Source organism: Somniosus microcephalus, chromosome 5 (assembly GCF_052327205.1).
Source record: "Somniosus microcephalus isolate GS21.2 chromosome 5, FLI_Smic_1.0, whole genome shotgun sequence".
NCBI lineage: Eukaryota > Metazoa > Chordata > Chondrichthyes > Squaliformes > Somniosidae > Somniosus > Somniosus microcephalus.
Window position 1 is genome coordinate 163,792,617 of NC_140991.1, and position 14,988 is coordinate 163,807,604.

Consider the following 14,988-nt stretch of genomic DNA (forward strand, 5'->3'; position numbering starts at 1 on the left):
GGTGACAGTGACTGTATTCTTGCCATCGTACCAGTAAAGATCAAGTCTAAGAGGAGCGAGAAGCTTGTGGAGACTTACACCTTCATGGATCCAGGTAGCTCAGCAACGTTCTGCACAGAATCACTCATGCGACAGCTGAACGTTAGAGGCAGAAGAACAGAAATCCTATTACGCACCATGGGTCATGAGAAGTCAATGCAAAGTTATATCCTGTCAGACCTAGAAGTGTGTGGACTTGAAGAGAAGGACTTCATAGACCTGCCTAACGTTTTCACACAGAGGGAGATTCCTGTTAGAATAGGGAACCTAGCCCTGCAGAAGGATGTGGATAGATGGCCTTACCTAGAAAAGGTGCGTCTCCCATACATTGAAGCAGAAATTGGCCTATTAATTGGAACCAATGCCTACAAAACTATGGAGCCATGGCAGGTGATAAACAGCAAGGATGACGGACCCTACGCCGTCAGGACAGCCCTTGGATGGGTAGTCAATGGACCGGTAAGGAGAGATGATGGCCACAAGTCGAACAAGGAGGAACGACAAAACGTCACAGTTAATCGCATCTCTATTGCAAGCATTGAAGAGCTGTTGATACAGCAGTTCAACGCAGACTTCTCAGAACGCAGCTGTGAGGAAAAGACAGAGATGTCACAAGAAGACCATCAGTTCATGGATTTGATGACAAGGTCTACACAGTTCATTGATGGTCACTATCACATTGGTTTGCCACTGAGAAGACAGACCGCGAAGATGCCGAACAATCGCTGCATAGCAGAGCAACGCGCCATCAGTCTAAAGAGAAAGCTGAACAAGAACCCCGACTTTCACGAAGACTACAAAGACTTCATGAGAAACATCATAGCGAAAGGCTATGCTGTAGAGGTGCCCGAGGAACAGTTGAACAGAGACGATGGAAGGGTCTGGTACATTCCTCATCACGGGGTGTATCACCCAAAGAAGAAAAAGATCCGTGTAGTGTTTGACTGCGCCGCCTCATTCAGAGGAACTTCACTGACTGACCAGCTGCTTCAAGGTCCTGATCTTACTAATACCCTCATTGGCGTCTTGACTAGGTTTAGACAAGAGCTCGTTGCCATGATGGCAGACATAGAATCAATGTTCTACCAAGTTAGAATCCCTGACGAAGATGCTGATCTTCTGCGCTTCCTTTGGTGGCCAGATGGCGACGTTAGTCAAGCGATGGTGGAATGTAGAATGGCCGTACACTTGTTCGGAGCCACATCATCTCCCAGCTGTGCAAGCTACGCTCTCAGAAAAACTGCAGAAGATGGCAAAGGCAAAGCACCATCAGAGGCCGTGGAGACAATCTTCAGAAACTTTTATGTCGACGACTGTCTGAAGTCCGTGTCAACAGAAGACGATGCCATCGCACTGTCAAGAGACCTTAGAACTCTGTGTTCGAATGGAGGATTCCATCTGACTAAGTGGATAAGCAACAGCAGAGCAGTTCTAGCTTCTATCCCAGAAAAGGAAAGAGCCACTGAAGTCAAAGATCTGGACCTGAGCCACGATGTCCTTCCTATCGAGAGAGCTCTTGGTGTACAATGGTGCATCGAGTCAGACACGTTCAACTTCAGGATAATGGTGAACGAAAGACCATCCACAAGACGAGGGATTCTCTCCGTGGTCAGTTCCATCTACGACCCTCTTGGATTCCTGGCACCACTCATTCTGCCGGTGAAGCTGATGCTACAAGAGCTGTGTAGAGACAAGAGAGGATGGGATGAAGATACCCCAGAAGGTCAAGCTCAGAGATGGCACAGATGGTTGACAGATTTGCAACAACTTTCTAGCTTCAATGTCAGTAGATGCATCAAGCCTGCGAGTTTTGGAGTTACAAAGACGGCTCAACTACATCATTTCTCGGACGCCAGTGAGGACGGCTATGGCACGGCTACTTACCTCTTGCTGACAAATCAACAGGGCCAGAAACATTGTGCCTTCCTCATGGGGAAATCCAGGGTGGCTCCGCTGAAGCAGGTCACCATCCCGAGACTGGAATTGACGGCAGCGGTTGTTGCAGTTAAAGTTGACCAGGTGATGCGGAAAGAGTTACAGCTCCCATTAGAAGAATCTGTCTTCTGGACGGATAGCACGACGGTGCTGAAGTATATAGAGAATGAGAAGATACGCTTCAAGACCTTCGTAGCAAACAGAATCTCATCCATTAGAGAAGCTACACAACCATCTCAATGGAGGTACGTAAACACCTCATTAAACCCAGCAGATCAAGCCTCACGAGGATTGAAGGCTGAAAACTTCATGAGGAGTGAAACTTGGATACAAGGCCCAAGTTATCTGCTGGAAACAGAGAGATCATGGCCAGAAAGACCAGATATGCCAAGTCAGATTGCTGAAGACGACGTCGAAGTCAAGAGATCAGTCACAGTAAATCTCATAACTACGAAAGAGAACTTTGACACAGTGAACAAGCTTGTTAACCATTTCTCAGGATGGCGCCAGTTGAGGAAAGCAGTTGCATGGTTTCTAAGGTTGAAAGAGTTGCTGCTACACCTGAGCGGTAAGAGAAAAGAGTACCGAGCCACTATCAGTCAGTCTGAAAGTAACCCTGATAAGCAGAGAATGCTTCTACAGCAGTATACGCATCATCACAAGACCACATTGGGCAAGAATTCATTGACCGTGGAGGATTTGGCCCAGGCTGAGAAGGAGATAGTTCGCTTCAGTCAAAGACAAAGATACCCAGAAGAAATCGAAGCTCTACAGCGAAATACTCCAATCAAGAAAGGTAGTCATATCTACAAGCTGGACCCTACACTGCAAGATGGAGTACTGAGGGTGGGAGGGAGACTAAACAAATCTGCTATGCCAGAGGAGGCCAAGCATCCTGCTATCCTTTCTAAGGACCTCCGGGTTGCTACCCTCATTCTTCAGCATATACACCAGAGTATTGGACACAGTGGGAGGAATCATGTGCTTGCGAAGCTAAGACAAAGATACTGGATTCCAGGAGCTAATTCCGTAATAAGAAAAATACTCTCTGAATGCATTGTTTGCAGACGGTTACACGCTAGAGCTGGGGAGCAGAAAATGGCAGACCTGCCTGAAGACCGCTTGTTACCAGACAAGCCCCCATTTACAAACGTAGGGGTGGACTATTTCGGGCCTTTCGAGGTAAAGCGAGGACGGAGCCTTGTCAAGAGATATGGTGTGCTTTTCACTTGTTTGACCATCAGAGCTGTTCATATTGAGGTGGCACACACGCTTGACACTGATTCCTGTATTAACGCCTTGCGGCGCTTTGTCTGTAGAAGAGGACAGGTGTCCATTATGCGTTCTGATAATGGCACTAATTTCGTCGGAGCGGAGAGAGAACTACGGGAAGCTATTGAAGGTTGGAATCAGCTTAAAATACAGGAAGCCATGATGCAAACAGGAATTAAGTGGATCTTCAATCCTCCGGCTGCATCCCACCACGGAGGTGTCTGGGAAAGACAGATACGCACCGTAAGAAAACTACTCAGTTCTGTACTGAAGCAGCAAGCGCTTGACGACGAGGGACTCCAAACCGTTCTGTGCGAGGTCGAAGCCATCATTAATGACCGACCGATAACTAAGACATCAGATGATCCCAATGACCTCGAAGCCCTGACTCCGAACCACCTGTTGTTGTTGAAAACACAGCCAGCCATGCCCCCGGGAGTCTTCAAAAAGGAAGATCTGTATGCCCGTCGGAAGTGGAGGCAAGTTCAGTATATGTCAGACCTTTTCTGGACCAGATGGACAAGAGAATACTTACCTCTGCTACAGGAGCATCAAAAATGGTCCAAAATAAAGAGGAACTTCATTGTCGGAGACATTGTCTTAATTGTGGATGATTCAGCCCCTAGAAATTCTTGGTTGATGGGAAAAATAATTAAGACCATGCCAGACTCCAGAGGCGTCGTTCGTCGCGTTTGTTTGCAAACCAAGACCAGTACCCTGGAAAGACCGATCACAAAGCTCTGCCTGCTACAAGAAGCAGCGTGAAAGGTTCCCGAACGAAAAAAGTGGACACTTATATTGTAAATATGTTGAACTCATTAGTTTATGACTCTTAATGTTTGAGTAATTGATATGCTTCATGTGCCTAGTCAATTAGGGGCCGGAATGTAAGAGCCATAAAAGCTTAAGAAAATACTTTAAAATAGTGGTTAAATGGCATAATACAGTTAATTTACCTGACCGACTTATTGTATTAAGAAACCCCCTATGTTCTTGCTCCAGTAGTATAGTCCGAGACACCCCCTTCATTCTTGCCACAATGGAACAGTCCCTAAGCCACACATGGGTGCAGCCATTTTACAGTTTAAACTGCACGTGGTTGAAGGAGGCAGAAGCTGTGAGGTTTGGAGCAGTACAGTTTTTTGACCGTGTTCGTTTATACGTGTTTGCTTTGTAATTCCGTTTGTTAAGTGTTATAGTAAACAGTTTAAAAGACAAAGCTACGTTTGGGAACGTTTTATTTCGACACGCGTCTACTCGTTGTTAAAAACCCCACAGCTCAGTGGCTGCCTGTTTGGAAACTAAGAAGCGCCACTACATTCAGTTCTATTAACTTCAATGGAATGAATATCGGACGGGGAGTACAACAGGCGGCTGATGCGATAACACCCGTTTTTCACTACCGCCCAAGGCTAATTTCTACCCTGACATCTCTTGCTGATGAATGGGGGTCATCATAACTAATGCGACTGGAATGAGACAGTCGGCCCTGTAGTTGTGAATTCCACAAAACAGCCAGTCTGGCTTCAATACACACGTTCAATGCTTGCAACCTGTGGCCTTTCTTAACTTGCGCAAGATAGTATGCTTTTTAAACACAACCCTTAAACATAACTCAATCCCAAAATCCTTCCCATGAAGAAAAAATGATAATTTTATTATACTTGCACATCTTTTCACTGAAAAAACTACAATACTGATGCATTCAATTATCAAAGCATGATGCAAGTTCCACGGTTGGGAATTTTCAATATTAAAAGGGAAAATTAGCAGCCATAAAACCAGCACATTATAATTAGCGGAGCTCTTCAATGGTCAGCACTATGGCAACATTCCATGGTGTGTTAAAATAAGCATCTTGTCATTGTAGTGGCTAATTTAGTAGGCATGTTGATAACCTCCTCTTAGCTTTATTGAGACCCTGATGATACCTGCTAGGTACCCATTTTGATGTTTACACAGCTTTTATTTATCTTGGCTGATTCATCAGTGGTTTTCTGGTAATTCATTATTCCTGTCTGTCAGTTATCTGGGTTCCTCACATTTTATAAATGAAAACTATATGTGTCTCATAATAAAGATGAATGATAATGTTAAAAGTAAGTCTGACAGTCAGCCAGACCGGCTTTTAAGTAATGGTTGGTGCTGATTTTCCTGCCCCTACTCTGGTGCTGGAGAGATGCAACATGCCAAAAATTGCCCTGTGCCTGTCCAGGCTGAGCTACCAGGCCATTAACACGGGCTTGACCTTTACATAGCCCAGATACACCCCCAGCGCAGTACTGTACCCCAACGCAGAACCCTGTGTTGAGAAATATAGCCAGAAAGAGAAGTGGGCCTGCTAGTTGGCCTCAGCGCCTCTGGCTGCTGTTTTGGAAAAAAAAAATCAACCTGCAGGAAAAATAAAAGCCTGTTGGGCCTGTATCTGCTTGCTGTCGGGGCTCCTCACATCATCCAGCCTGAGGAGGATCCCACCATCAGCTTCTTGAGGCACCTCATGAATGTTATAACAGGATACAAAGGTGGGAGGGTTGGGAACTTTCCATTGATCTGTCAATGCTGGACCTGCACCTATTGGAGGCACAGGCCCAGATCCATCTATTTCAAAAAGCGCCAGAAATCCTAGGACTACATAAAGAGGACAGACACCCAGGATCACAGGTCTTCATCTGATTTCTCCTGACCTTAGTGTTCAGGGAATAGGCATTCTCAGAGAGCAAATGCCAGGAATTTCAGCCCCTTAATCTTTGAAAGTCAGCTCGACAACCATTTTCAGATCTATTTCCAAACATTGGTCGGTACAACTATTTTTTTGGGTTCCATTGATCCTAATCATGAACTGATCTAGAGCTTTGTGTTCCTGAAAGTGAACAAAGAACAGTGTTACATTAAAGCACGAATACTTACGGACTTATTGGTAAGTATGTTCATGTAAACACCCAGAATGAAGATAAAATGCAGCACTGCATACAACTGAAGCCACACGGGGATTTTGGGATTGTGTGGAATCTCCTTTCCGCTAATCTGAAAAAAATGAAACAGTTTTAATTAATAAAGGACTTGGGCAGTTTTCAATCGAAGGGTGTCCTTTCTGCTCAAAGTGAAGTTCCAACCAACACTTTCCTCCTAAATGTCCCAAAAGTGTAATGCTTGTTATCTTGGTACCATTACTTCTCATGTTTAGGATCAGTCCAATTGAATTTCAATTCTATTTCTTCAATTTGAAGTTTACCTGCAGAGATACGAGGACTTTATTTTAACAAGGGTATAACTGCAAACAATGCACGCACAATTTCCAATCTAAAGCCCACACTACCAGTATGTAGACAGAAGGAAGTTTTAAGTATGGGCAAAGGCAGGGTGATGGAGGATCCATTCTATCTGGACTCAGGACGAGCAATCATATCTGGCACCTATTGTTACCATTTTCACCTTGGAACATTCCAAATTCCATGGGAAACTTATGCGCATCTGAACCCAACTGCCTTTTTATCCCCCATCATCATCTCCCCTTATTTTAAGTTGGTATCTTGTGCTGGGTAACAAGTTCTGACAGCCTTCTAGTATCTTGCACAAGTGGTCATTCTTCATACGTGAGCCAGGCTATTTAATTAATAAAGGACTTGGGATGATTAGGATAAAATCAAATCTGACCATTTTCCAGCTAGTTATTTGGCAGCAATCAAACTTTTGAGAACTGAGAGTTACAGTTTGCTCCTGAACTATTGCTGGATATGCGAGGAAAGCCTTTTTATTTTTGAACTAGTAGGTGGGATCAATTATTGTACCTTACCAAACAGCTTAAATATTTGGTCCCTAGGCATCCATGTGAATGCATTTCAGAGGCTAAGTGCTATTTGACTTTCTATATTCTGTAGGGGTGGGGGGGGTGGGGGAATTACATGCTTGTGCAAATCCCTTTGTCTCCTATTTTAGTGGTGACATTAACCCATACTAAGTAAAGGGATTAATGCCTGCATTACTAGTAGACACAAGAATATCATATTAATATGATAGTAAATTACATTGGTGCAGAAATGGAAAACTTGCTCAATCAGTCTACTCTCAATCATCAGCAAAGTGATGGAAGGTGTCATCAACAGTGCTATCAAGCGGCACTTAATCACAAAAAACCTGCTGACTGACCACTCGGCTCCTGACCTCATTACAGCCTTGGTCCAAATTTGGACAAAGGAGCCGAATTCCAGAAGTGAGGTGAGAGTGACTGCCCTTGACATTAAGGCAGCATTTGACCGAGTGTGGCATCAAGGAGCCCTAGTAAAACTGAAGTCAATGGGAATCGGAGGGAAAACTCTTCACTGGCTGGAGTCATACCTAGCACAAAGCAAGATGGTTGTGGTGGTTGGAGGTCAAACATCACAGCCCCAGGACATCGCTGCAGGAGTTCCTCAGGGCAGTGTCCTAGGCCCAACCATCTTCAGCTGCTTCATCAATTACCTTCCCTCCAACATAAGGGCTGAAATGGGGATGTTCGCTGATGACTGCAGTGTTCAGCGCCAATCACAACTCCTCAGATAATGAAGCAGTCCATGCCCGCATGCAACAAGAACTGGTCAACATTCAGGCTTGGGCTGATAAGTGACAGGCAATATTTGCACCACAGAAGTGCCAGGCAATGACTATCTCCAACAAGTGAGAGTCTAACCACCGCCCCTTGACATTCAACAGCATTACCATCACCAAATCCCCCACTATCAACATCCTGGGGGTCACCATTGACCAGAAACTTAACTGGACCAGCCACATAAATACCGTGGCCACAAGATCAGGTCAGAGGCTAGGTATTCTGCAGCAAGTGTCTCACCTCCTGACTCCCCAAAGCCTTTCCACCATCTACAAGGCACAAATAAAGAGTGTGATGGAATGCTCTCCACTTGCCTGGATGAGTGCAGCTCCAACAACACTCAAGAAGCTCGACACCATCCAGGACAAAGCAACCGTCCACCACCTTAAACATTCACTACCTCCACCACCGGCATACCATGGCTGCAGTGTGTACCATCTATAAGATGCACTGCAGCAACTCGCCAAGGCTTCTTCGGCAGCACCTCCCAAACCTGCGACCTCTTCCACCTAGGAAGACAAGGGCAGCAGGTGCATGGGAACATCACCACCTCCAAGTTCTCCTCCAAGTCACACACCATCCTGACTTGGAAGTATATCGCCGATCCTTCATCGTCGCTGGGTGAAAATCCTGGAACTCCCTACCTAACAGCACTGTGGGAGTACCTTCACCACACGGACTGCAGCAGTTCAAGGCGGCAGCTCACCACCACCTTCTCAAAGGCAATTAGGGATGGGCAATAAATGCTTGTCTTACCAGCTACATCCCATAAACGAATAAAAAAAATAACTATTTATTTATTGCTAACATCACCAATAGTAATTTCTAAGCAATAAAACAGTTTAAAATATCTACCTAACATAGAAACATAGAAGATAGGAGCAGGAGTAGGCCATTCGGCCCCTTGAGCCTGCTCCGCCATTCAATGAGATCATGGCTGATCATCCAAATTCAGTACCCTGTCCCTGCTTTCTCCCCATATCCCTTGAACCTTTTTGCCTTAAGAAATATATCCAACTCCTTCTTGAATATACTTAATGAATTGGCCTCTACTGCCTTCTGTGGTAGAGAATTCCACAGGTTCACCACTCTCTGGGTGAAGAAATTCCTCCTCATCTCTGTCCTAAATGGCTTACCCCTTAGACTGTGACCTCTGGTTCTGGACTCCCCGACCATCGGGAACATCCTTCCTGCATCTAGTCTGTCCATTCCTGTCAGAATTTTATAAGTTTCAATGAGATCCCCTCTCATTCTTCTAAACTCCAGCAAGTATAAGCCCAATCGACCCAATCTCTCCTCATACGTCATTCCTGCCATCCCAGGTATCAGCCTGGTGAATCTTCGCTGCATTCCCTCCATGGCAAGAACATCCTTCTTCAGATAAGGCGACCAAAGCTGCACACAATACTCAAGATGTGGTCTCACCAAGGCCCTGTACAACTGCAGCAAGACATCCTTGTTCCTGTACTCAAACCCTCTCGCTACGAAGGCCAACATACCATTTGCATTCTTAACCGCCTGCTGCACCTGCATGCTTACCTTTAGCGACTGGTGCACAAGGACACCCAGGTCTCGTTGCACTTCCCCTTTTCCCAATCTATTGCCATTCAGATAATAATCTGCCTTCCTGTTTTTGACACCAAAGTGGATAACCTCGCATTTATCCACGTTATATTGCATCTGCCATGCTTCTGCCCAATCACCCAACCTGTCCAAATCATACTGGAGTTTCTCGGCGTCCTCCTCACAGCACACATGCCCACCCAGCTTTGTGTCGTCTGCAAACTTGGAGATGTTACATCTAGTTCCCTCGTCTAGATCATTAATATATATTGTGAATAGCTGGGGTCCAAGGACCAATCCCTGCGGTACCCCACTAGTCACTGCCTGCCACTCGGAAAAAGACCCGTTTACCTAAAAAAATAAGCTTTGCTTAGGCCCAAACAACAGAGTACTGCGGGGTAGAGTTTCCACTTTGGGCGCAATCAGCAATCTGCGCGCAAATTGCACTCGATTTTTTGCTCAAGTTTCCACTCATCATTTGCATATCGCCAAATGTAAAATCTCCCATGAATCAGCACAATTGGGCAGCGTTTTAGAAAGTTTTTTTTGCATTAAAAATTATTCCTTGATGTATTTAAGAACGATAACCTGGTGCAGTTTGATTAATACAGCTGAAAATGGGTTTATCACAAAAAATAAGCATTTTTAATCACAGTCTCTAGTCCACCACCTGTGAGTAACCTGATTTTAAATAACTGAAGATGACTTAAAAAAACTATACAGAACCATTTACTAGTAAATTAAAAATGTTTAATATTTACAAGCTTTTCAAAGGTGTCTAATCTAGTGTCTATGCACCTAAAAAAAGCTTAATTTAAGAGCCTCCTCAAAGGCTCGCAAACGGGTGCATTAGCGGAAACTCGCCATGGTGATTAATTAGATCTGGGGGCGTGGCCGGCTTCTAGCACAATGTTTTTTAAACTAGCGCAAAAGATCACGGAAACTTGATTTGCGCTAGATGTAATTTGCATTTGATATTCTTCAACCTTTTGCGCTGGTTTAGGCTGATTTGGGGCGAACTGCGCTGAAAAAACTAGCGCATCCTAGCGGAAACTCCAGGCCAATCTTCAACAGCAGACTTTAAAGAATATAACAATAATACAGTGAATACAAGAATCCATCGTGAAATAAAAGTTTTCAAAAATTAAGTTTTAATGAAACAAGTAGCTAGAAACAGTAGCACAAAAGCAAAATACTGCTGATGCTGGAAATCTAAAATAAAAACAGAAAATGCTGGAAATACTCAGCAGGTCAGGCAGCATCTGTGGAGAGAGAAACAGAGTTAACGTTTCAGGTCGGTGACCTTTCATCAGAACTGGAAAATGTTAGAGATGTAACAGATTTTAAGCAAGTGCAGAGGCAGGGAAAGGGGGGAGAGGAAGAAAGAACAAAAGGGAAGGTCTGTGATAGGCTGGAAGACATCCCTTTTGTCATTTAATCACTCCTGCCTTCCACCCTACCACAGAAAGGTCATGATGGACAATAAATGCCAGTGACGCCCACAATATAAAAAGACCTGAAACGTTAACTCTGTTTCTCTCTCCACAGATGCTGGTGACCTGCTGAGTATTTACATCATTTTCTGTTTTTATTTATGCTAGAAACAGTAGGATGCTTAACACAATATAAAGTGTTTGGTAGGTTCTAAGTACAATGTCCCATTTATTGATGCAAAACAGGTCCAGTATTTATACCAAGGCCCAGACCTAGCCACAGAAACATTTAGCACAGCTTGTAAATACTTATTCATAAATTGTACATATTTAGTCAAACCCAGAGCTGAATTTAATTAAATTACTCCGTTTCAACAAAATTAAAAAAGCAAGCTTTGCTCAATTACTTTTACATACAATAAAGATCCTGAACTATGCTTTAGTTGTCTTCTGGTTTATCTTTTAAAAATGACTTTCTGCTTTTGAGGCTTGATTTGAAGCATCTATCTAGACTGACATTAACAAAGGAGGTCCATGTATAACCACTCACTTTTGTAATCATAGATGTCACTGCCCAGCCAATTCAGTTCACTCCGTGACCTTCAGAAATGCTGCTTGCACTGAACACAGCAAAGTCTTTGGCCACGATTTTGCCGGCGCTCAGAGGGTGGGTTTGGAGGCGGGTCAGGAGTAAAAATCCAAATGATTGATGGCAGGTTGCTAACACGCCGCCATCCCGCCTCCACGCAACTTTGCAAAGTGTCGGCTCTGCGAGTCCCGATCAGACCCGACACCAAACAGCGGGAGAGACACTTAAGGCAGTTTACAGCTTGTTAACTGCCCACATAATCCCTTTTTAACTGGCTCTTCACATTTTAAGAAATTTTCAGCATGTTGCCCGTCGTGCGACAAACACGCCAGCTGATTGTGCCGGGTTCAGCAAGGATCTGAATTGTTGACAGCTGCTCCTGCGGCATAAAAGCGGAGGTGCAACATGGCTGACTTTCAGATGACAGAACTTTGTGCTTTGAGGTTTTGGAACACATTTTGCAGGTCTATTGAGCTTGTGAGCATTTAAGCTGAGATCCATATGCACTGTGACCTCCTTGGAAGACCCTTTGGCCACATTGACTGAGCGCTTATAACCTCTCTTCCTCAACTGAGATATTTACCAGCGGGATGGAAACCATTTATATCCTGTCATCCTGGTCCTCAGAATCAGAGGAAGAGCAGCCGCGGCAGCAGAACCGGGCACAAGAGCAGCACCAACAACAGGAGCACTAAGCTTCTCCTGCGGTTGGTTTTGCAAATATGGCAGACTTCCCAAGGGTGCAGTGCATCGTAGACTGCACACATGTGGCTATTAGGGCACCCCATCACAACCCAGCTGTATTTGTGAACCACAAGGGCTTCCACTCCCTTAACGTCCAGCTGGTGTGTAACCACAGGAAGAACATTATGCATGTGTGCGCCAAGTTCCCTGGCAGTTGCCATGACTCGTTCTTCCTGTAGCATCTACTGTGCCTCAGCTCTTCAATCCGCCAGCACAACTTTCCGGATGGCTACTTGGAGACGAGGACTATCCCCTGAAAAAGTGGCTAATGACACCGATGAGTAGGCCATCAAACGAGGCTGAGGAGCAGTACAGTGTGAGCCATATTTCCACCAGAAGCATCATAGAGTAAGCCATTAGCTTGCTCAAAATGCGATTCAGATGCCTTGATAGATCTGGTTGAGCCCTGCAGTATGCACCAGCCAGGGTCTCCAGAATCATCGTGGTCTGCTGTGCCCTGCACAACATCGCACTGCAGCGTGGCTTACCGCTGCCTGAGGAACAATTGGCTCAGTGCACAGCCTCCTTGGAAGAGGAGGAGGAGGAGAAGGAGACGGCAGATGAGGGACGCCTTGTGGGGGCGGACGTGCCAATTCCACCAGCACGCGAGCACATTGCTGGCCGTGAGGCAAGGGATGCACTTATCCATGCCAGAATCGCATAATTTGACGTATCAACCACATATGGCTGGCACATGGAAATGACCTTCTTAACACACCATACAGCATCTGTACAATAAACTGTGGCTTTCTATCACTCTCACCACCATCAATACGGATGAAAGGCGCCCTGACCCCTCACTGTGCAACTTCCATAGGCCAATGCTTTGAATCTTTGCCATCGCTTTTCTTTAATACATTTATAATAACAATGACAAACGTTTGTATCAGATGAAAACACCCAAGTGACTATTTGTGGGTTAACTTTCTCTTACACGTGCTTCTACGTGGTTCTTCCCCTGTGGCTTCAGCAGATGTAGAGGTACTTTGCTCACTTCTATGCTGCGCCTGCTTTGACGCCTTTGGCGGGCATCCTCTGGGTTTGGGAGCCAGGGAGGGCTCCATAACAGTCTGCTCCTCCTGCGGCTGTGCAGGGGCTGAGATGACCATCTCAATTGGGTGACGAATCTGGGGCTCTGACCGAGGGCTCTGCTGTGACATGCGAGTGTGAGCGCTTGGAGAGGAGCCCACATTTCCTTGTTGTCGACCACCAATATCCCTCTCATGGGTCACCCACACTTCACTGCTAACAAGTGGCTGGAGAGCACCTTGCTACATATCAGTGGGGCCATGAGGACCCATCTCTGTACAGACAGTCCTCATAATGGGGATGTCCATGTACCCCTGGCTCCTCTCCTCAATAGATGCCCATCTATCCTCCATAGCAGACCATCAATTTAGAAGAGTCACCATGCTCATTTGAGTCTGGCAATTTATGTCCTCCATGGAGGTTGCCATCCTTTCCATGACGGCACCTACATTCGCCATTGAGTGCACCACAGCATTGCTCACGTTTGAGATGGACTCCTCCATTCTCTGCACACTCGCAGTTACCGTGGATGGTGATGAGAACAGATGGGAAGCAGATTGAAGGTAATTTTGATGTGATACTCACTTTTGCTGAGCGTAGCAGATCATTGTACCTTTTTCGTCACTGCACCCAGGTGCGTGAGCTTACCTCCTCAGCAATTTGCAGCCAGGCTGCCTTTGTCTGCTGAGGAGGCTTCCTCCAGCCATCGAGAGGGAACAGAGCATCCCTGCACCCTCTTACTCCCTCCACAACAGAATGGGGGAATCATCATCAAATCCAGGAGCAGCTTTCGATCTTGCAGCAGTCATTTTCAGAGGACCCGTTTTCAGGAGCAGCATAAACCAAATGAAATGCAAAGGCTACATGGGCCCCTTAAAAGCTCCTGAATGGAAGACGTCAGCAGAAGCGAGCAGCAGACCCGAACCCATTGATTGGGCCGGGTAGTGCGCAGGGCGGGCTTAATAAAACCGGTTAAATTTAAATCCTGATTTCGGAGTGGCTGAAGCCGGCAGCGGGACCGGAAGCCTCCGACCACTCAACCCAACTCCAACAACAGAACTAGTCAAACTGTTTCAGTACAGGTAAGGCATCTACCCAACAATGTAGTAGATTTCCAAAATATGTCCCATTCACAAAAAGAAAAACAAATCTAACTCAAGAAAGAAAAGACTTGCATTTATATAGCGCCTTTCATGACCACCGGACGCCCAAAGCACTTTACAGTCAATGAAATACTTTTTGACGTGTAATCACTGTTCTAATGCAGGACACACGACAGCCAATTTGCACACAGCAAGCTCCCACAAACAGCAATGTGATAATGACCAGATCAACTGTTTTAGTAATGTTGATCTAATCGTAACCAGAGAATCACCTGCAACAGCTTCTCTTCCCGCTCCCGCATCGTTACCTCCGGTGTCCCCCAAGGATTTACCCTTGGCCCCCTCCTATTTCTCATCTACATGTTGCCCCTTGGCAAAATCATCCGAAAACACAGCGTCAGTTTCCACATGTATGCTGACGACACCCAGCTCTACCTCACTACCTCTTCTCTCGACCCCTCCACGGTGTCTAAATTGTCAGACGGCTTGTCCGACATACAGTTCTGGACGAGCAAAAATTTTCTCCAATTAAATATTGGGAAAACCGAAGCCATTGTTTTCGGTCCCTGCCACAAACTCTGTTCCCTAGCCACTAACTCCATACCTCTCCCTAACATCTGTTTGAGGCTGAATCACACGGTTCGCAACCTTGGTGTCATATTTGACCCCGAAATGAGCTTCCGACCACGTGTCTGC

General features: G+C 45.5%; 1 protein-coding gene across 2 annotated transcripts in view; it reads right to left on the minus strand.

The window, feature by feature from the left end:
• Positions 1–14,988, minus strand: part of agmo (alkylglycerol monooxygenase) — a 530,082-nt gene that overhangs the window by 159,412 nt on the left and 355,682 nt on the right. For both annotated transcript variants that reach the window (XR_015078446.1, XM_085988392.1), the window contains exon 10: positions 6,154–6,270. Coding sequence is in view for 1 of the 2 variants with exons in the window: in XM_085988392.1 (XP_085844518.1) it covers positions 6,154–6,270 (117 nt within the window). In the remaining variant the exon portion in view is untranslated. The remainder of the gene's footprint in view (positions 1–6,153; positions 6,271–14,988) is intronic.